Below are 23145 nucleotides of genomic sequence, written 5' to 3'. Positions count from 1 at the left end.
TTAGTTTTATTAATTATTTATTGACCTGACGAATACATTAACATCACCACAATTCTGGTTATATTAAATGACTTATTTATTAAGAAGAGTATAAGCAGAATGAGTTTCACAGTACATACATATAGGATACATGATACTCAATACGGCTAAATTCTACAGATGTTATAAAAAAATAACAGAATCATTGTTTGTTGATTCATTATTTTATTTCTTCAGGTTTAAATCTTTGCAAATTATCAACTTTGTATACCTTTAACAAAGTGATCTAGTGCTTCCCTAATATCCCAATCCTTCTGCGCGAGGCTTCTGAAATTAAATAAACAATTTTTAATATTTATTGTACTTTACTTTTCTCTCAATAGAGGACCCTGCGTTAAAAACCGTAATATAATTATGTAATTTATAATGATTACAATAGTGATTATTAAGTTAGCATATATTTCTTTACGTATATAAAAATACCTTAAACTATGTTTTCGCGGCAATTGGGTTATCTTCATGAAAGTAGTAACTAGTCTTTTTTTACTATTGTAATCCGGAGGTGTTTGAAACTTAAAACTTAGTGGTTTCTTTTGAACCTGAAATGAAAAAAAAATATATGTCATATTTATTACACATAAATGATTTGTACTTAGAAATAACAAGTTCACGTATTTATTTTATCATACAAATTCACTTAGTTCAATTTATAATGTTGGCTGTATATAGTATGACGCTTTAGTCTCTACTAAACGAACAAAAGAAAAACGAATTGCCCCATTGATTCGGCGACGCCGCTGTCAAACATTACGATCACAGACTACATTATTAGGTACGATTTGCGACGAAGGTAATCAGTTTTCGGACGCGTGAATAAACTACAAATAACGTAAAAATGAAGAAACAACATCAAACCAGACAAAAGACTATAAGTGACCCGGTTATTGTTTCGCGTGTGAAAAATTACCTCGCGGAGAACGTCGACAAGACGTTTGTCGATGTCAGCCAAATGGCGCGTTCTCTCAAAGAGCGCTATCGGGAGTACAACAACAGGAGCGATAGCGCTTTCTGTCAGTTGGTTGAAAGTGCGTACAAGGTGGTGTTGCAGAGTTACGGGCTCGACGGCGCATCTACATCGGAGGGAACGGAAGAAGAATCCGATTTAGAGTTGTTAGACGAAAACAACAGCGCGTTGAACGACCGCCTGCTTGCAATGTATAAGATGCAGGATAAGAAACGTACTGCGGCCGCCCGCCGGCCGACCGACAAATCCGGCGAGCCGATCGACATCATTAGCAGCGATGAAGATGGCAGCGCCGCGCCCAAGCTGCCCAAAATCAACGACCAGATCACCATAACCCCCCACATACCGAATCGAAACGCGAACAGTACATCGATAGAAATTTCGAAACCAAAACAAAATCAACACGTTCCAGAGAGAAAGAAGAAACCAGATACAAATAAGATGCCAGTAATAATTAAGAAAAAGATCGAAATCGGAACCGTGAAGCCTGTCAAGGTCAGTTTCGAGGATTTTGGTGGCATATCTGACGTTATTACACAAGTATGTGATTTGGTGTTGCACATGAAACACCCGGAAGTGTATACAGAATTGGGCATGAAGTGTCCCAGAGGGGCATTGCTGCATGGACCTCCAGGTACAGGAAAGACTTTATTGGCAAATGCAATTGCAGGCAAGTTGCAGCTGCCTCTCATAGCCGTAACTGGTACTGAGTTAGTAGGTGGAGTATCTGGAGAGTCAGAGGAACGTATCAGGGAGTTGTTTGAACGAGCCATAACTGTGGCACCTTGCATTTTGTTTATAGATGAGATTGATGCTGTGTGCGGCAACCGAATCCATGCCCAAAAAGACATGGAGAAGAGGATGGTGTCTCAGTTATTAGCAAGCTTAGATAGTTTGAGTGATCATAATGCGTCGATTCTTGTTTTAGCAGCCACTAATAATGCAGACGCATTGGATCCAGCGTTACGGCGCGCAGGTCGCTTGGAACAGGAAATTGCTCTAGGCATTCCATCTTTAAAAGCGAGGAAAGAAATCTTATCAATACTTTGTAAGAAATTGACTTTAAGCGAGGATGTAGATATGAGTGCTTTAGCTCAAATTACTCCAGGTTTTGTGGGAGCTGACTTGTTAGCGCTCGTAAATAAAGCAAGTACATATGCTATCAAAAGAATATTTAGTGAGCTTCAGGTCTTAACACAGGTGGAACCAGTGAAAACCGTTTCTGACAGTCCTAAAACAGATGAAAAAGAAAATGTTATACCAAATGGAGACAAAGAGAGTGAGGAGACATCCGTAACAAAAGAAGCTGGTGACACTACAGAAACTGTGGCAACTGAACCACCGACAAATACAGAAACAACAACAGAACAAAATACAGAAATTCCAATAATTGAAGATATAAAGAACACAAATATTGAAATAAACAGTAAGCCAATAGATCCTGTAGATGAGGTGTTACATCTTTTGGAAGATAATCTGCCTTACACATCAGAGGAGCTGTCTGGCCTTTCAGTAAAACAAGACGACTTTATCAAAGCTCTTAAAACAACAAAACCATCTGCTGTTCGAGAAGGTATTGTCACAGTGCCAGATGTAACATGGGATGATGTGGGATCGCTTAGCCAAGTTCGCAAAGAACTTCAATTAGCAGTCCTAGCACCTGTGAAATATCCTGAACAACTCAAGAAGCTTGGTTTAACTTCTCCCAGTGGTGTTTTGCTATGTGGGCCACCTGGTTGTGGTAAAACTTTACTAGCTAAAGCTGTGGCCAATGAGGCTGGGGTTAACTTTATATCTGTTAAAGGGCCAGAGCTTTTAAATATGTATGTGGGCGAGAGTGAACGAGCAGTCAGAACGTGTTTCAGGCGAGCGAGGAATTCTGCGCCTTGCGTTATATTCTTTGATGAATTCGACGCGCTTTGCCCGAGACGTAGCTCGCACGACAACAATGGAGCAGCGAGAGTTGTTAACCAGCTACTGACAGAAATGGATGGCATTGAAGATCGTGAAGGGGTGTTCGTGTTAGCGGCGTCGAATCGACCGGATATAATTGACCCGGCAGTACTGCGACCAGGACGTTTGGACCGCATTATGTACGTCGGAATGCCGGGTAGAGATGATAGATACGACATACTACAAAAGTTAACTAAGGGTGGTACAAGACCCCAGTTAGGACCTGATGCAGATTTGCATGTGATTGCTGGGATAACTGAAGGTTACACTGGAGCAGATCTTTCCGGATTAGTGAGGGCAGCCGCAACAAATGCCTTAACTAATCACATTGCAAATGGTACACTAGAGGGTGACCTATTTGTTACATTTGAAGACTTCAGAACAGCGCTCACTAAATGCAAGCCATCAGTTTCAGCAAAAGAGCAAATTCACTATGAGAAATTGCGAATCAAATATATTGGAGGACTAGATGAGAAGGATATGGAAATGGAGACTGAACCGACAAATGAGGAATCAATGGACACAGTATGAAAAACATTTGAACAGTGGATAATACAGACTTAGTAGTACTACATAGTTTTTCTCCATTTATATCATGTCTTGAAGAGTGTAAAATTGTATCTGATAGTGCCAACTTCAAAGCTATGTTCGCCTTTTAAGTTAAACTAAAATAATCTCCACTGTGTTTGTATCTCAGAGCATGTAAGCATAAGTGTCCTTAATTTTCTATTTATAGCTTGAGCAATCTTTTGTCGGGAATAACAGAATATTTTTTGACTGATATTGTTATTATATATCCACTGTTTGAAGTCTGGAATTATACCAAGTAAATTAAAACTGCGTGTCCGTATGATAACTTTGGTAGATTACTAGTTAATTGTCATACAGTATTATGTGCGAATTACATGTAAGTTCATAACAAAATTAAACCCATTCCTTTTTCTACCTACATGTTAATATTTTCAAAGGTCCATTTCATAGTTTTGTATACAGTGACATTTATTATACCTCTTTCAAATTGAAAGTAGGTTCCTAGAGGTATCAGTAAAAGATTGTTATAGAAATCAATTTATTTTTTAAACATAATAAATATGTTACGGGAGATACGTGTGGGTAGGGTAGATAATCAATGATACTGCATACCTAATTAACTGCACATTTTAAATTCAACATGATAATAAATAAAATATTTTTCATTTCAGTTGTGTATTTATTCTTCCAATATGTAATTCCAATATTACCTTTTTGATAAAAATCATTGGATTAAACTTCCTCATCAACCCATTTCCATCCCATTGCTGGGCACGGGTCTCTCCTCAATTAATAACAGATTCACTTATCAGTTAGTAAACGAAATATTTACAGAGTATCAATGCTTATTTAAAAGCTTTGTTATTTGACTTCACTTGCATGTATGTATGTCTGGGAAGTTAAATTTGAAAATCACATGGTTCATTATTATAAAGAAAACAGTACTAGCGTTAATATTTAGTAGCAATGTACATCACCTATGGGTACTATGCTATGTCTATCCAAATTTACGTATTTATTTTATACCCAATGTCACAGTAGCCTAATTAAGTTACCATAAGTAACTTACACTTATTTTTTTTAGTTTTTATTATATAATGATGGATGCGATCCAGTGATAAAGAGTAGTATTATATATCTCATACTAGATGTTTGCTGGATCAGAATCCACAGGTTTGTTAGTAATGGATTCATTTGGTGGCTTTGAGGTAGAGAATAGTGATGAAATCCACATTCCATATTTTCTAAGATGTGTTAAGTATCACAGTACTTGATTGTGGTGGCTGCGATCCCGATCAATAAAACTGAAAAACCTTATGTACTAGGTAATTTAAATAACCGATGAAAATTCTTGGTCAACCCAATGTTTGAATGCTGCAGCATTTCTTTTCCTCTTCGTAGCTTCTTTATACATACATTGCTACTGTGTTCTGAAGGGTACAGTTATATGAACACACGCTATTTCATTAGAAGATCCGTTTTACTTACCCTGGAGATGGTAACTCATCACCGATCGAATTTTAGTGATGCAAGATTTTTTTTGTCTGGTGCACAATCGTTCTTTTTAACATTAAACAATAAATAAATAAAATAAAAATAAATACATATATTCAACATGTCAGGCGTAGTTGGAGTTGGTTATAGATAAAGGTGTGACCACTTAACATCAATTGAAATACATAATATGTTTCTAACTTTTGTAACGTTTGTTTAGTACTTGTAAATATAAAACTGGGAAACGCATATAGCCCAAAAGTCTGACGCGGTGGAAATATGGGTGAACAAGCGTTAGTTAAATAAAATTTCATGATCGTTTCCACGCTTTGGAGGGCACTTGTTACAACGTCAGAAGTTATTACGAGAGACTTGTAATATCCGACGTTTGTTGAACTCTAATCGAATTCCTTGCCCAGTCTGTATTGGAACAACGTAGTAGCAAGCTGTAGGGTTCTGTGAGGACAGACTTTGTCCAGCTAGATAATTAAATAAGAAACATTTCAATCAATACAAATAAATACCATTGGCAGGTTTAGTTCTGTTATACTCGGCTATATTCAAACAAACATTTTATACCACTGCAATATTTCAGTAATAATTTTCGAGCGAATGTATGTTTCATTGTTTGGCATGTCACAACCCAAACAAATGACGGATTTTTATATATGGGGTATCGTGTCGTCTCAATTGTATGTAACCATAGCCATATTTTTAGGAGTCTGGTTTTTGTTTTTTATAACAATAGCTTGTGTTCTCTTTCAGCTACGATCTTTGTGAATGTGAATAATTTAGTAACTTTATTGTTATAACTATAAATAAAATGTATATCTTACCGCTGTCTGTCTAAAAGACGCATTCACATATTCCTCAGTGGGCTCGTCCCAGTATATCATTTCGTTGTATATTTTGTACTCCACTCCATCTTCAGTGCGTAGATGTATTGTACGGGCGAACGCTACGTACTGATCGTTTTCGGCTAGTGAGTCACCTGGTAACTTCAAAATGCCACCTAGGCGGAATATTGTTGACGTGTCCTAGAGAAATGTAAAGTAATATGTAAGTATAAGTAAAATAATTATATTCATAAAGAGATACCTGAATGAGCTGAATACACCACAGTTTTCTTTTTATATAATATAGGAGTAGCAGACGAGCATGCAGTCCACCTGATGGTAAGTGGCTACTGCCGCCCATGGACATCTGTAATCAACCCCAGATAGGATTAGATATTCCTACCTGAGGTCGGCCACAGATGCGCCGCTACCCCTGAGGACTAAGCTGGGACGCCTCAGAAAAGTCTGTCTCACTTACCACACACTTCAAACCGGAACACAGCAGCGCCTAACACTGCTGTTATTAGGTAGAAATAGGTGAGGCGGTGGTGCCGCCGGAGTCGAACTACAAAGGGTTCTACCACCTTCAAGTGTATTGTCAGCTAAGTTCGAAAAAGCAACTTGAAACAATTATTTCAATCAAGTTTTAAGCATTTAGATAACGATAAAGGTTTAGGTAATGTGTAACATGACACATATGTTTTGAAGGTGACCGTTTCTGGTCCGTCCTAATATCAAAAGTGTTAAGCACTGATGTGTTCTGGTTGGGTGTGATAAGGGGTCATACTTTTCCTAGACGTTAAGTATTAATCCTCAGGGGTAGCATTGCATCTGTTACAAACGTCTGTTACGAATTGAATTTTATCTTGGATTGATTACAGATGTTTATGGGCGTTTGGTATTTTAATATTACGAATTATAACAAAATACTCACACTATGAAACATAACGTCAATAGTGAACGAGGACGGATCGTGTTCGAATGTGGGCCAACGTTTGAGCAACTTCTCGATGTCCGCCTTACCGGTCACAAAGTCTGTAGTGCCTTCCAATAGCGCTCTGCTTTTCAACAGCAGATTCCTTGGATATCTGAAGTCTGCGTCGAAACCTGAGGAATATGGAACTACTTTTAAAATATTCAAAGGTTTTAAATGTTATGTTATATATATCAAAAGACGTTTAGCACTGCTGTTTTCCTAATACTGTAAAAATATTTATTATCGTGTTACTTCGAGCCTTTTTTTTGTTTACGAGGGGGAACCTTCAAAAGGTACCCTATGCCGTGGGAGCGGTGGTAGTGGGGTTATGTGGGATTCTTACCGCAATAAAACCCCCCCCGGAGCCCCCTGGAGATCCGGGATGGCTCCGGGATCTCCAAAGGAACGCAACTGGAGCCCTCTTAGCGCGTTGCCCCATCGGGCTCCGCCCAGGTGAGCTTGGCGCTCGCCACACTGTCTGGTGCGTGCAACGGTATGCGACCACACATACCGCCGCCCTTCCCGGGGTTGCTTGTTGGACGGTTCGAGCTCCCACTCTTGCCGCCCGCAACCCCGGAAGCCCCCTTTTAGTCGCCTTTTCCGACAGCCAGGGGATACCGTAGCCCTATTCTGGTCCCGAAACTTGAAACTACAGGGACAGAGGGGTTCTACCACTTAGCTAAGCTGCAAAAAAAAACAAAACACTCACCAAACTTAGGTCGATAGGTGATCGTCATAACCGCATTCTCATCATACATATTGAGTAGCAAGACTCTGTCATCAGTTTGCGAGTCTATCAGAGGGATGTATATTTGTAGGAAGCAATCTACTATCTCGTTTGCACCGTGCGGGCAGAAATTGCGGTTTGGAGCCGGGAACTCACCAATTAGTTGGATTGGTATGCCATCCTGGAAATTGGTGTAGTTATAATAATCATCATTTATTTCAGATTTATAAACAAAGATACAAAAGGTTGAATACAGAGGTCCATATCATATATACCTTACAGACTAACATACATATTAATATATACTCGCGATTTGGAGCTGGGATCTCACCAATTAGTTGCATTGGTATTCCATCCTGGATTTTTTTATAATAAAGGAGTAGCAGACGAGTATACAGTCCACCTGATGGCAAGTGGTTACTGCCGCCCATGGACATTTGTAATCGACCCCAGATAGGGTTTTAATATTCCTACCTAAGGTCGACTACAGATGTGCCTCTACCCCTGAGGACTAAGCTGGAACTCCTCGGATAAGTATGTCTCCTTTACCCGTTTTAATGTGATATTAATTATTTATATTATGTTGTTGGTTTGTATGTGGGCGTTAGCGGGTTTACATTTGCATACGTGCGTGTGTGGATATTGCAAGTTAGAATTAGTATGTGTTTCTTCGTGTATGCATATAAATGTTTATATTACATACTTCAATGTAAACTTTATTTAAAACAAAATGTATATGCGCAGGTTGCTAATAATCATTGCAATTGTATAAAATACATACATCCATTGGTAATGTCCTACAATTCAATTCAAGTTTCTTCCTTTACTTATTCTACTGAATTCAATTTCTGTCAGACATCTAAGGCTAGGTTAGTTCTTAAATAAGAACATGACTTCTATCTACTACAATATCATCTCATTTTGGTCTTAGGCAGATTTTAACATATCTTAGCATTTTAAGGCAGATTTATTTTATAGTATATCCCCCTTACCAGCATCGTCAACATAGGGAACATCATCTTCATTACAGTAACATATTCTTTGGGATCGGTGTAATTGTGGCAAAGAGGATTGCCTTCCATCTTCAACGAGGTAAGGGGCAGGCTACGGCAACAGAGTAGCATCGTGGCTCTCTCTATGCAGTTGTATGATAGGTCCAGGTGCTTGAGTTTCGGTGCCTTGCTTTCTAGATTCAGGCCTTCTATTGTACTGGAGAATTTTATTCATGTATTAGTAGAGATATCTATGAGTTTGTGTTTTTATTTAAATATAATAATTACATTTTATAAGGGTTTAACATGCAAAGTAGTTTGGTGTAGCGGCAAATCGATTACTAAAACATTAATTAGTAATCGATTATGAGTTTGTTTTTTATTTAAGTATAACGATTGCATTTTGAAAGAACACTTATAGTGTGTTTGCTGTAGCAGCACCATTGTCATAGCTATTTCGGTCTTCTAATAATAATGTAAGCTGATGTATTCTGATTTGAAGGTTGTGGTAAGACAAAAAGCGACAAGAGAAGCTATACAAATTTAGAAATGATAAGAATGATTATCATACTTTATAATAAATTGGCCTAACACATTAGCCTAACGCTTTTGAGCTATCTCATATGAATATTAAGTTGTGTCATAATGACCATTTTTTGAGTATTTGGCTGGCATTTACCGTTTGTCCGGATTATTAAGCAGAGTATGTTTTATATACTTTGAAAGTAGTATAACCCTTTATAGTTTGACTACGCTTTGACTGCACCACCGCTACACCTATTCCTGCCAGATTTCCACGGACCAAACACTTATCATGACAACGGCATGCCAATACCATTATTATAAAAATAAATCCTTACGTCATTCTATTATGAGACAGGTCGAGTTCAGTAAGATATGCCCAGACAAAGTCTGTCTGTAGCTCCATCAGCTCCACTTGGTTGGTCAGTTGGTTCAGTGGGAAGTAGATGAAGTGGCTCACATCTGGGGACAGAAACGATGTTGAAAGAAAACTTAAAAGAACTATAAGTCAGGCAAAACAAACTGATAAAATTCACCACTACAAAATACTGTTGTGATGTAATTGGAAAGTAATTAATTATGAATGCAGTTTTTTTTCATGCCACAATTCTGGACTGTATGTTATATATGTATGTTATTTCTCTCCACAACGGTTTTCACAAGTTTCTGCAAAGTTTATTAGCGGAAGGATGAAGATTAGTACATATGAGTCGCGTTTCCAGGCATGTCGGATGTGCTTAAATCATTTATAAGATTACTGGGTATCGGATTACAGTTTGCACTGTATATATATAAAATCTTATTACATCTAGCTTTTATCATGGATTATCACGATTTATCATTATCCATAATCGGATTGGATCGGATCCAGATATTGGATGACAGTTTGTCAAATCTCCCGCCGGGCCAGGTGATCATGCCCGGACAGTGGCCGTGCTCCGACAGTCTCAGATCTTGTATATATGCAAGATGTTTAGAAAACTTCGATAGCGTGATTCAGCAGCGCCATCTCTTGACGAGAAGCGAGAAGTCGCTACAACAGTCTTTAAGCCCCGTGCTTGTGCTTAATCATCCGTCATGAAAACAGTCGGCTCATTCCGAGTCTGAGATTTCCGAGTCGTGCCCTCCGAACACAAAAGCGCGCATGAAATTTTGCCACTAGCGGTCACCCATCCAACTATTGACCGTGACCAACGTTTCCATACTTCTTCTTAAATCTACATGAGATTTGAGACTTTAGGCGTTGTGTCACGGTCGCCATTTAGTGATATTTTTAGTGGAATCATCACTTACCAGGTTCTAAAGTAAACGCGCTGAGATTCAGCTTAGCCCCATCGCTGCAGGCTATAGCCAGGCGTCGCCTGAGTATCAACCGAGGTATGAAGTCCAACTGAATGATCGATATCATCACCTGCGATTAAGGAAGTAATTATATATCGCAATTTTGAGAATATCACCAATAAAATATAGATAATTTTATGGATATAGAACCGTCCTGGTTGTGATTTTATCCATGAAAATTATCTATGAAATGGTTATCATATTTGAAAATTTTGTAAAAGCCAAAGTTATGGAATTAAGCTTGTAGAGCTTAATTTCAAAAGTATCGGTCGAACTCTTAAATTTGTCGATATTATCGATATATTGATTTTTTTAAGCCTCCGATGTGTATACTCGTATGGATATTTTTCCACTTGCATCCCTACCTGTGATATTGTGATGGAGAGCTGCACCCCATCCTTTTGTATCAGGAAAGCTAGCGAATGGATCGCTAGGAGCGCTGAGCGACATCTTATCACCATAAACTTGCACTCTTGGGAGTTAAACTGAAAGAAAATAGATTGTATGATAAAAAAAATATTTCATTTAAATGCTAGATATTCATAATTGGACCTTGTGACAAATCGCTAAACTCACGAAGGTGTGGACGCTACACACGCTTGCAAACATACACAAACGATTTGTTGAGGTTTCAATAGTGTGTGGATGCAGCGTAACAAACATTGAGAATTAAAATAATTCGCCAAGTACGAGTCGAAACCGCACATGGAGGCTACTTACCGCCAAATGTTCATTATTTTTTTCTTCTTTTTACTTATTTTATTATTTTCAACAATATTTAATTATATCAGACAACAATAGATGGCGTTGGGGTGATGATCAATGATACGTAAGTTGTTTACGTATCATTGATCATCACGATACGTAACCAACGTATTATAAAATTAAAATAACTATACTAAAATATGTTTATGGTTCTTATTTGTATTTATTATAACATCAGTAATAGTAGTAAACGGATTGTAAAACGTTTCCCTAGTACGGTTTAACAGTTAGATCGAAAAACGCCAAAAAATACCGATTTGTTGTATGGAGACCCCCTTTAATATTCAACTTTATTTTATATTTAGTATTTGTTGTTATAACGGTCACCGTTATGCATCCTCTGTAAAAGTTGTATGTGTCTATCTATTACCGGAGATATAGCCTTGTGACAGGCGGACAGACAGCAGTCTTAGTAATAGGCTTCCCTAAAAAAACAGTTAATTGCATCACGCGTTACTTTGCGGATATCCATGCTATTAAGTTAAGATTAATACTACTTCTCAACTCCTCTACAAATATGTATGATGGTATATATTTTAAACCACGCAGTATGTACCACCCTCCCTCCCTAAAAGGATGCATGCAGATGCAAAAATTAAAAATACATACCAACATACATACCACCACCAACACGTGTTTCGCTCCAAAACGGAGCATCATCGGGGTAAGTTAACTCTACGACGGTAAATCGTTAAAACAAACAAAATTTATAATAAATGTAAATAAATGCACCTCTATAAAACACGGTATAAAACTTTTGCCTTTTAAATTTTCAAGCATAGCATCAAGCACGTCTTCCTTCGTCCATGATGGCGGGTAGCCAGTCACCTATAAATATAACACAAACAATAGAATTTAGGTATATGTTTTTTTTATAATATAGGAGTAGCAAACGAGCATACAGTTCACCTGATGGCAAGTGGCTACTGCCGCCCATGGACATCTGTAATCAACCCCAGATAGGATTAGATATTCCCACCTGACGTCGGCCACAGATGCGCCGCTACTCCTGAGGACTAAGCTGGAACGCCTCGGAAATGTATGTCTTCCTTACCACACCCTTCAAACCAGAACACAGCAGCGCTTAACACTGTTGATGGTACATTTTAAATAAATTATATAATTTAAGTCTATGTCAAAAAATGGTGTAAATGTGATATGGGATGAAACACTTACACATTTTAACACATATCACTGAAGTCGTACAGTACACCCATTGCTATCCCATTGGTATGAACGAGTCTCCACATAGAATAAGTAATCTTTCACCTTCAAATACGTGTACAAAGCACGTATTTGTAGACTTCACACACCTTCGCCAAAGTTTGATTTTTGGAACTCTCAGGCGTGAAGTTTCCTTACTTTTTCCTTAATAGTTACATCAAGTGACAATCAAATTTCTATTCATTGTCTATTCTTTATACTTTATTTTCTTCTAATTTGAGGTTTACAATGCATTTATTTACCATGTCCAATGCATTTCAAAACAGATTTCTAATTAGACTAAAATATTTTTATACCTTTTTTACACTTGGTAGTCACTACCTTAAGTTTAAATTACTCTAGACTTTTTATCACTGAACATTTTGAGAAGACCTATTTTGGAAAATCATACAAACCGATATAGCAAGGTAGGAGTTATCTCTCTGATATATTTCGTCCATCTGTTCCTTCAACATCATCATGGCTGTGATGCTGGGGCCTGCGGAACCATCACTCCCGCCAACTGACTGAAGAATAAATTTATATAAAAAACTTTTTAAAAACAAGACGAACAAACGTTATTTTATTTTTGAAAGAAAGAAAGAAAGAAATATTTATTTGTATAAAATACTACAGCATTATGTGACATAAATAATAGTAAACATAACTTTAAAATCAGGGGGCCTACTACCATCTTTAGTAGTTCAGGAAAGTTTTATTTCAATATTGCATCAACATTATTTTGTTTCGTACCGCGACCAACTTAAAACAGTTTTGTTTTATTCCTGCCGAGTGATCTAAAAGAATGAGTCGTTTTTCGTATTATTCTCACAGTACCCTTTCTTAGTATATCCACATGGTACTTGGAAAGAATTTGGAATGTGTTATTTACTTTATCTCTACTCGTTCTTATTTTTAAATACATAAATTTATAGATATAAAATGTAATAAATTCGAGGGTTTTTTTTTTCGAAGAAAACATTTTTATATTACGTGGGTAAATAAAACAATAAAACATTTTAGTTCTTTCTCATTTGTAGGACTTTTAATTTGGATAGTTTTGTTCTCAAATTCATTGAATCTTTAAAATATTGAAGCAGCAAATGAGCATACAGTCCATCTGATGGTAAGTGGCTACTACCGCCGATGGACATCTATAATCAACCAATCAACCCCAGATAAGATAAGAGTCCTACCTGAGGTTGGCCGCAGTTGCCCTGCTGCCCTTGAAGAATAAGTTAGAATGCCTCTAATAAATATCTCTTTTTTACCACCACCACCACTGCCGTTATAAGTCAGACATAGGTGTGGCGGTTTTGCCACCTTTAAAACTAGATTTTACCTATGCTCTGATTTATAGTTAGGTGTTCAAAATGTAAACAAAGAAATGTCATTGTCAAAATACGATTACAGGTATTGTAAACTTTAAAAAATCAACAAGAAACAAAAACTTTAACAAACTCAACAAAAACAAAAAAAAATATCAACTACACACAATTTAACAAACGCGCTATGAAAACGAGAAAACATTCGAGTGCGATCACGATCACGAAAATGTATAACATCGGCAACGAAACTTAAAAATGGCGGCACAAAAAATGTTTTGGATCCCGATTGTGTTACCACATTTTAATTTTCTACCATAAACCTTGTTTTTTATTATTATTACTGTATTGAACGAAATTGAGGTAATATAAATATTAGAAAATGTGAATTGGGTACTTGACAGTTATAACAATAAAATATGAAATATATCCAATATGATAGCTTATAAGTAAACATAAATTATGCAGTATTTAGTTTAATTTTTAATACGTTCAAAGAATTTTAATTTTTTAAAAGAAATTTTCAATTTTTTATCTGTGGATTTTAAATCCCAAAACGGCGACAGTGCTGCCTTAAATGTCATGTGACGTCACCACACGCATAATAAACAAGACAAAAATGATATCGTTTGCTGTTAGAGTTGGTTGAATTTATGTTGTGAACCGAAATGAATCCACAGTATATTAAAGCTGATAGCGTGAATCTGCTTTAAGAAGATATACAATGCAATAAATAAAAATGAATACAAAAACTTCCGCGAAATAACCTATGGAAATCACAAATAAACAACGTAAGTAAAATATTCTTTATATTTACATTTAATCATTTCGGACAGTTAAAACATTTCTTAACCGATTTCCGATAGAAGAAAGGTTGTCTTTAAGTGATAATCAAGCTTTTTAAACTATAGTTATATTCTTATGTGAACTGCTTTAAGGTTATTTATTGGTTATATTTATATTTTCAGATCTTCGCGACAGTCGTATAGTGACGACGCTATAGGGTATGTGCTGTTTAAGAGGCAGGCAAGTTTGTGTTTCATGAAAAGTAAAAGTTGTCTGGAATACAAGGTACATCAAAAGTCATGCTCAGTGTCCATGACTGTATATGAAAAACAAAGTATTAAATGTGATGACTGTCCTGCCTCCCAAGGATGCAGCAAACATGCAGGAGCATTTTTAATGTTGAGTCATAGAAAGTGAGGAACCAAAAGTTCCAAAGGTGGTCAGCACTCTGAAGTACATAAAGTAAAGGAAATGGGAAATAGTAGTTCTTTACTTGAGTAACCTACCCAACAAGATGAAGGAAGGAAAATGACCATACAGTTGCTGTTATTGCACTACAGAATTCTCAAAATGACAATGATAAAAATTATATATCTAGTTGTTACAGAAAATAATTTTAAAAATGAAGAAAGTACACACTCAAGCAGCACACAAATTCAGCTTAGCAAGAGCTTCAATATACAAGAAAATAACAGCTTCAAAATGCTTTGAGGTTATCTGTAGTAAATATTGTAAATGTAACATATAATGATCAATATATACAATAATTCTACGGTGTGTACTCAATAATAGACCCATATAAACCTAACAAACAAAGCAGTCGGTTAATAAAAGATTAAAATTAGCAAATCATGTATTTTTAATTATACAGTCCTGTAAGTTAATCCATGCACAAGTAACAATAACTCAGTCATCGAAATAGTTTGTTTCTTATTAATTACAGAATGAGGCCTTAAAATAGAGAATTCTCGTAGACGTCTTTTAATTAATTTATTCTATTCTTAACTAATACTCTATTCTAACTCTATTCTTATCGAAGACATCTTTATAATATATGAATACTTTAACTTGCTGTTTTGTTCTGATTACATCCGGGTTTGATGATTTAGAGTAGAGGAATCACTCCTTATTCTTTTTTCTCATTAATACTTCTATTATATGTTTGAATCCTCTGTCTGCAAGTTCTTTTAACGTTTTTGAGATTTCGGTTTAGGAACGTGTATAAGCAAATTTGTTAGGATATTTAGCGATCGTACTTGTACACATCGTTACTGCACACGTTTTATAACTTGTAATTTATTTCAATTTTAGTTATAAAAGCTAAATAACTCCCTATTTTCTTCCGAGCGTTGTTTGTTTACAGTATAATGACGTTTCGCCACAAAATGACACTTGACCGCCTGATTTAACGCGACGTTCCGTTCACCGTAAAGAAAGTTTGTTTTTTATTAATAAATAGCCCTTTTTTCGAAAAGTGATCAACAAAAGGCATATATAATACGTATACTAATCCATTAAAACACTTTCCCAAAAAGTTTCAAGTAGCCAATTGATCCTAATTTATTTAGATTATTATTTTATTATCGTTTTATTACTTTAATATCGTCAAAAATAACTCTCATTGATAGGTCAACACCTTTGATTACATTTTGGACACCTAATTATGAATCGGACTGTATATAATTCTTACCTTGGATTTATTCATCGCTGTTCGTCGTATACTGATAAATTTCGCCCAGGGCCACTGCGCTACGTATTTCATAACAGTTTCGTCGGTGCTGTGCAATACGTCTTTACGGAGATGTACGGGTACGTAGGTGTTCTCCTGCGGGGCTTTCGATCCGTCTACTACTTCCCTGTTAAAAATAAATTTAAAATATAAAATTATATTATTGTAATGTTTAATTTATTTATACAAATACATAATTTGACAATTAAAATTTATTATTATTATTATTGTAATGAGCATATCAAAGTAACTAATTATATTAATTATCTGTACTGCCTATATAGGTGCTGTATTAATATAAAGATTGGTTAGTCAGTATATGTTAAGTAAATATATTGAAACAAGTATGGATATTAATAAAAAGTAAAACTGCATCATTCACTTTTAAATCATACGAATCCTACGCATTTGAAATGAAACCACTTGGTCCTGTCGCTTATTACGCTTGTATGTTTATTAGTTTACAAATTTTGGGCAGTAGTGATAAATGTCAAAGTAAAGAGAAAGGACTATCTCTAAGGTTTTTTTTTATGTTATTCAGCTACAGAACCCTTAAACACAACGTACCTTACAGGTTGTTCTTTGTCGAAGCTGAGGTTAATAGTTAACTTAGGTTTCTTTGGCTGCGACAACGGACCTAAGCGCTCGAAGGCGCTCACACGTTTTTCTCCTGATTGCCAGATGTCCGGTGAAGTGGAACTTTCACGATCATCTGTTGGATAATGCAAACGGGTTTATTTTGTATAAAAGCAGAGTGACGCGGTGCTGTCTCTTGGTTTGAAGGGTGTCGTAAGAAAGACAAACTTTTCCGAGGCGTTCCAGCTTAGTCCTCAGGTGTAGCAGCGCATCTGTGGCTTACCTCAAGTAGGAATATCTGATCCTATCTGGGGTGTTTACAGATGTCCATGGGCGGCAGTAACCACTTAACATCAGGTGGACTTCATGCTTGTCTGCTACTTCTATATTATTATATAAAAAAAAGAAAATTGACTGCGAAGATACAATCGCACCTGTTTCTGCTTAATAAAAGCAGCATCAAGCGCATGCAAGTCATGGGCATTCATTCTTAGTCCTCAAGGGTAGCAACTCAACTAGTCACAAATTTTTAAATTATGTCAATCCTATTTGGGGTTGATTAGAGATGTCCATGGGATGCTGATCATTTACTACGAGATGGGATTCATGCTTGTAAGCAACCTACCTCCTGTTAAAGTCTTATATATTTTCGTGCAAAACCCATAAAAATCAGTTCGGTTTTTACCAAGATCAACCCACCCAGATTCAAATATGTTTCTTTTATTAAAAATATTTTGTATCATAAAACAAGCACATTCCTTTTACAAAAACAAATTATGTTAAATGTATAAATTTAATATTACTCACGTTCATTATCTTCCTCTTTATTTTCAACCTTCTCCAAGTCATCGTATAAATCCGTCGGCGAGTACCGTGTCGATGGATTATTAAATGCTTGCGTATTTGGTCCAACTTGCATTGCACTAATTTGGGGTATTGGTTCAAATGTTGGCTGTTTGATACCTGTATGGGTGATGGGTTCGTTGTACGGTCTCTGGATTGTTTGTATAAAGTTTCGAGTGATCGGTTGAATCGGAACTGAAAGTAATATAATTTAATAGAACTTATGATAAGAAATGATTTCAAGTACTTGTTATTTTTAGTCATGATTGTCACCATTAACCCTTTAGTGTCCCGTTGCTGTGAGTCTCATGAAACGTCTTTATGCAATAATTCCGTACGCTGGCTCAGTGTGAAATGGTAGACTTTACATACATAAATCTTATCACAGATATCAATGGGCGACAGTAGCTACTTAATATTTGAGATTGCATGTTTGTTTGTTTACTTGAATATTATAAAAAAAACAACACTTTCGAGGGTAGCTTCGAAATCAGTGTGTTTTTTGAATGAATAGTGGTAAAAACATCACTATACATAGTAGTAAAAGTAAAAGTATACAGATGTATCGTTTTATTATTTGTAGGTGCATGTATGTATATAACTACGAGTATATACCATAATACATAAAGGTCCTGGACTGATGCAAAGTTATTTTATCCAGACTTAGATATTCCCAAAATAATGTATGAAGTTGGTTAATGTTGTTATGTATGTCCCACGCTATCGTAATCAGTTCATCACCTTCTGTTCTGGTCATGCATTGAAGAGGTAAGGGTAGTGTACCACGCTGTATAAATGCTGGTATAGAGACTTGAAATATTTACTCATATTTGTACAGAGCTCTAGGGAATATTTTCATTATGTTATCCTTCACCGTTTATATGTTATATGAATGAAATAATGAATGATTAGTAATTTCTAATACAAGTATTTATGCGAATACTCGATGGTTGGGGTTAGTCACTATCATTTTGATGTTGATATTTCATGATAATATTTTTAATACCTGTATTCTGAGGTTCTATGACAGTTTGATCTTTTCTTGTCAAAAAACTTCTTGGTACACCTGAAGAGAATTGGTTAATATTATTTTTTTAATAATCACCACCAACCACTCGCTGGCTTAAGGGATTAAAAAAAAAGGCAGTTACGTGAAAGTTTAAGTCTGTCATAGCCTCCGTTTTGTCCTAAAGATGCGAAATCTTTATTTTAAATGGGGGATTAATTTTGTAGTGGTGTAATTTGTCATAGCGCACCGGAATATATTTGTCATATTGCTTCAAATATTTATGTGATTCGTCAATTTTGGATGGAAGAAGGGGTTTCACCATAGACAATGTTTTTGTCTATAGAACAAGGAGATTCAAATTCGTCTTAAATTTAACGAGAACAGTTCTAAAAATATAAATACGTAATTTTAACTAATATTTCTTTTTATAAGAAGTAATATGTACCTATTTAGTATGTCTTTTAACTAATCTGAATTTAAATACATGAAGAGAATAATATAAGTTGTAAGCCAGCTACTTTGTGCTAGTTTAATTAAGTAGAAAACTTACCTCTAGGCGAGTGGATCGGTTTTTCTGAAAAATATTAAAGTGCTATAATGTAGATGCTTTATAGGTGGTAGACCTCTGTGTGATTCGAGTCCGGCAGCACCACCGGCACACCTATATCTTCCTAATAACAGCAGTGTTAAACGCAGCTATGTTCTTGTTTGAAGGGTGTGGTAAGGGAGACATACTTTTTAGAGCTATTCCAGCTTAGTTCTCAAGGTTAGCGGCGGATCTGTGGCCGACCTCAGGTGGGAATTTGATCTTGTCTGGGGTTACTGACAGATGTACAAGGGCGGCAGTAGCTACTTAACATTAGTGGATTGCATACTTGTCTGCTACTTCGATAATACATTTAAAAAAAAATTAAGAAATATGTACAGATATGTATCCTTACATATTTATAACGAAAATAATAAAATTATTTTCGTTATAAATGGATTGTAAATGTTTAAAGAAAACATGCAAAATTTCTTTTTTTATCTCATTACCTACAAATATTTCACCTTTTATAAAATAGCATTAGATAATGTTATCTCAAGTTCTACGAAACAAAAAAGGCTTAAAAACATAAACTTTGAATATAAAATGACTAAAAGTCTAAAAAATGTCATTTATAAAATAAATGCATATTATATTGTAGTGCAAAATAAGAAGTTTTTATCGATAATAGTAGATAGTAGGTGTACAAAATCCAGGGAGATGTCCTTCTGCATACCCCTATGTGTTTTTTACAATGAGACAGACAGACTATCAGGACACAAAGCTGTCAATTTAGCCTATGGACATTTGCAACACCAGAGGAATCGCCAATGCATCGCCAGCTTTGGAAGAGAGTTATTTATGCAACTTTTTTGAAGAGCCCCATGTCATTGCACTCCAGTAAGGCCCATGCCAGGAATATAATATTGGGATATAAGCAAGAATAATTTATTTAATGTTATCAGATTATCAGATACTTACTGTTGGGTTGGTGAAAGTGGTTTTGTGACTGAGGTCCTGGACTGCTCACACTGGGTTTAGCTACCTCCCACCTTATTGTGTCTTGAACAACTGATTTAATATCCGAGGAAAGACAGTCTTTCAACTGACGATTTGAGGATCCTGAAATGTACAGAAATGAGCCAATATGAACAAATTTTTATCTCCATATAATTAAAGTGGTAGAACCCTTTGTGGTTTAGTTCTGGAACCACCATCACACCATTTTCTAGCTTATAATAGCTGTGTGTGTGTAAGTATTCCACCTTACATGGAATGGTAAGGGAAAAATATTAAATGAATTGAAATGAAATATATTTATTTTATATAGCCCTGCAGAGGCACTTACTTACTTATCCAAGGTGTTCCAACTTAGTCTTCAGGGTTAGCATCTATGACTTTGATATACATTTTGAAAAAAGTGTACATTAACATTACAAACAATTTTATTTATTTGTATAGGTAGAATGGATATATTACCTTGTGCATTTGTGATGGTTTCTCCTCTATTTGCTGTGTTGAACTGCCCCTTTGGCCCCCTGAAAGATTAATATTATTATGATGAATAAATAAAATCATATTAAATGCAATTTGTAGCATAAAATAACATTTTGCAATTGCATAACTGTAATTTGTGTATTAACATTTTCAACAAACATAAAAACACCCATGTTAATATTTAACATGTACAAATGATATCTGATTTTAATTTCTTATTGCCAATATTTCGCAACTTTTCCCATGGCCACAATTAATGTAAATGGGTTGAAATAGTAAATAAAGAAATTAAAATGCCTCAATTCCATGATAATATTAACCAAGTATGTTTAAAAAACCCATCCTTTCATAAATTGTCATTTAATGTCATTAAGCAAATCATAAGATAATCATTACTGTTATGTATTAATATTTCGTGTAAATGGTAATTTTCAAAATATATAGATAGGAAAATAATTATTAATAAAGGGTTTAGTTTTTGCTTGTCAATTTAACTGAAGTGTTTCATTTTACTTACTTTCCCATTGTATTTTCTCTTATCTTCACAGGTATTTTTGCTCCCAAAGCAAATGGTGCGCTTGTAGTGGCCAGAGAAGTTGATGTACCGGTAACATTTTTTGAGGACATTAAATTAAATACCGAGTCATCCACAAGATCTTCTGTAAAGTCCTCATGCATCATTTTGGGACATCCTGGGTTCGGTCTTACTTTATTTCCGTAGTTAGGTGCATTGCTTTGCATCGTTGCTTTGTGGACCCCAGTTAGATTGGGTCCAACTTTTGTGATAGTCACAGGTTGGACATTGATTCTATTAACAAAGGTTTTTGGACCTCCCTTCTTTTTCTTTTTCTTGGACGGCCTGTAATAAGAAAAAAATTGATGATAATTTCAGTTTTTATTTGTGAAACAGAAGAAGTTTAGATTCACTGAGGGAGTTTAGGTCTGACTTTTATGGACACTAATCTATTATCTTAAAATAATTTGTTGTATACATGACTTGTATTCCTTAATATTTTATTAATAATACACGATAACATTGTAAGGCTGCCTTTATGCCTGAAAGCTACCCATAACATTCTTTCTCTATCATCATCTCTCAGATATCTACCAAACAATGTATTTAATCTTTGAAGAGAATGGTGGCCAGCATGGGTACAGTAATTGTATTAATATTTCGTATACTTAAAGCCTATATTCGAGGTAAAATTGTAACATCATAATTTTCTAAATAGGATCATTGTCCAAGTTTCCTGACAAATATACCAACAATATTATATAGGTGGAGGATTTTTCAGTGCACAAAACTTAAACAACAACTTAATTTAAACAAGATGCTCTGGTATTTAAAAAAAACAGTAATAGCCTATTGGCTAGAAACTCGGCTTCACATTCGGGGGTCCGAGGTTCAAATCCCAGGGACGCACCTCTGACTTTTAAAATTATGTGCGTATTAAAAACTAATGGTCCCTTGCTTACACCGTGAAGGAAAACATCGTGACCGTGAAGAAAACCTGCACTCTGCAGCTCTGTTTTTAAACCAAAAGAAGTTTGTATTTGTTAGCAAAGTATATCCATTTAATGCTAACATTTTAAAGGTATATAATACTTATAATTAGATATTTATTTTAATAACTACTTACATTTTTAGGAACTAATCGATACTTACTAATCAAACGATAATATTATTTTTAAATAAAAATAAAAAATAATAGTTTACATTTGTTGCCAAGTTTCTGTTGTGAAGTGACAAATTGACAATGACAAACGACATTGACATAATAATGGCATCAGAAAGCTGCGTTCACAAATTACTAGTAACAAAAGAAAAGAAATTCGTGTTTTGAAACAAAAAATAAATGTTAAGTACAAACTATAAAATATAATAAGCGTTCGATGACGCTATTTTATAACTTAGAAATATCGATTACTCTTTACATTTTTAATTAATAATTGTACACAAAGTCATTATGCTGTTGCTGTTGCTATACTACCTATTATATGTATATGTCTAATATTTGATGTTATATTTGTGCGATATTATTTGATTAACAAGTAAAGGAGTAAAAATAATTATACAATATTGTTTTGAATCAAGCAGGAACCCCAGATATTATTTTACAATACATAATAAAGGAGCCTATACTTCATCTAAATTCATCTATTTTTATGCGAAAGTTTTATACTAAGTTGTGTATAAGCTCTCAAAAAAACCTCTCACTAGTTAACCAGTTAATTAGTTGAACTCGTGGAAGTAAGCCCTCAAGGAGAGTTCATATAAAATATTTTAATGGTAGCGCTATAGATTTATGTATTTTTGAACTTAAAATGACTGTTATTATGAAATTCTAGACAGATACACTAATTTATTTATATGTGGCCATAGATTAGTAAAGATTACTCACTCCTAACAAGAAAATGTACCCAGTTTTGAGAATTGAAATTGTTGCGTAAAAAAGGTTTGCCACGTCTCCATGCTAAAATGTCCCTAAAATATTTGAAAATTATTTCAAA

At 35.3% G+C, this 23145-nt stretch overlaps 2 protein-coding genes and 1 long non-coding RNA gene across 3 annotated transcripts; 2 read left to right on the top strand and 1 right to left on the bottom strand.

The window, feature by feature from the left end:
- Positions 1 to 22378, bottom strand: LOC140743003 (uncharacterized). The gene is made up of 20 exons (XM_073074134.1): positions 22352 to 22378; positions 21152 to 21493; positions 20617 to 20675; positions 20119 to 20259; positions 19162 to 19185; positions 18609 to 18668; positions 17567 to 17797; positions 16751 to 16895; positions 16145 to 16310; positions 12760 to 12870; positions 11873 to 11968; positions 10741 to 10860; positions 10328 to 10445; positions 9373 to 9496; positions 8513 to 8729; positions 7503 to 7701; positions 6752 to 6924; positions 5818 to 6018; positions 463 to 578; positions 1 to 306 (listed from the first exon to the last, which is right to left on the bottom strand). Coding segments are annotated over exons 1-20 (2715 nt in total). The 5' UTR covers positions 22354 to 22378; the 3' UTR covers positions 1 to 236.
- On the top strand, positions 750 to 4157 carry smid (nuclear valosin-containing protein-like smid). The gene has a single exon (XM_073074137.1). It carries the CDS (start codon positions 875 to 877, stop codon positions 3485 to 3487), a length of 2613 nt encoding a protein of 870 aa, XP_072930238.1. The 5' UTR covers positions 750 to 874; the 3' UTR covers positions 3488 to 4157.
- LOC140743046 (uncharacterized) lies at positions 14242 to 15303 on the top strand. The gene is made up of 2 exons (XR_012102358.1): positions 14242 to 14459; positions 14637 to 15303. It is a non-coding gene; the product is annotated as an uncharacterized LOC140743046 (long non-coding RNA).
- Positions 22379 to 23145: the final 767 nt, after the last annotated feature.

Source organism: Epargyreus clarus, unplaced genomic scaffold (genome assembly GCF_041222505.1).
Source record: "Epargyreus clarus isolate Ecla_fem2 unplaced genomic scaffold, WU_Ecla_fem_2.2 ptg000001l, whole genome shotgun sequence".
NCBI classification, from domain to species: Eukaryota; Metazoa; Arthropoda; class Insecta; order Lepidoptera; family Hesperiidae; genus Epargyreus; species Epargyreus clarus.
The sequence above is the reverse complement of the archived record's forward strand: the minus strand, read 5'-3'. Positions and strand labels throughout refer to the sequence as shown.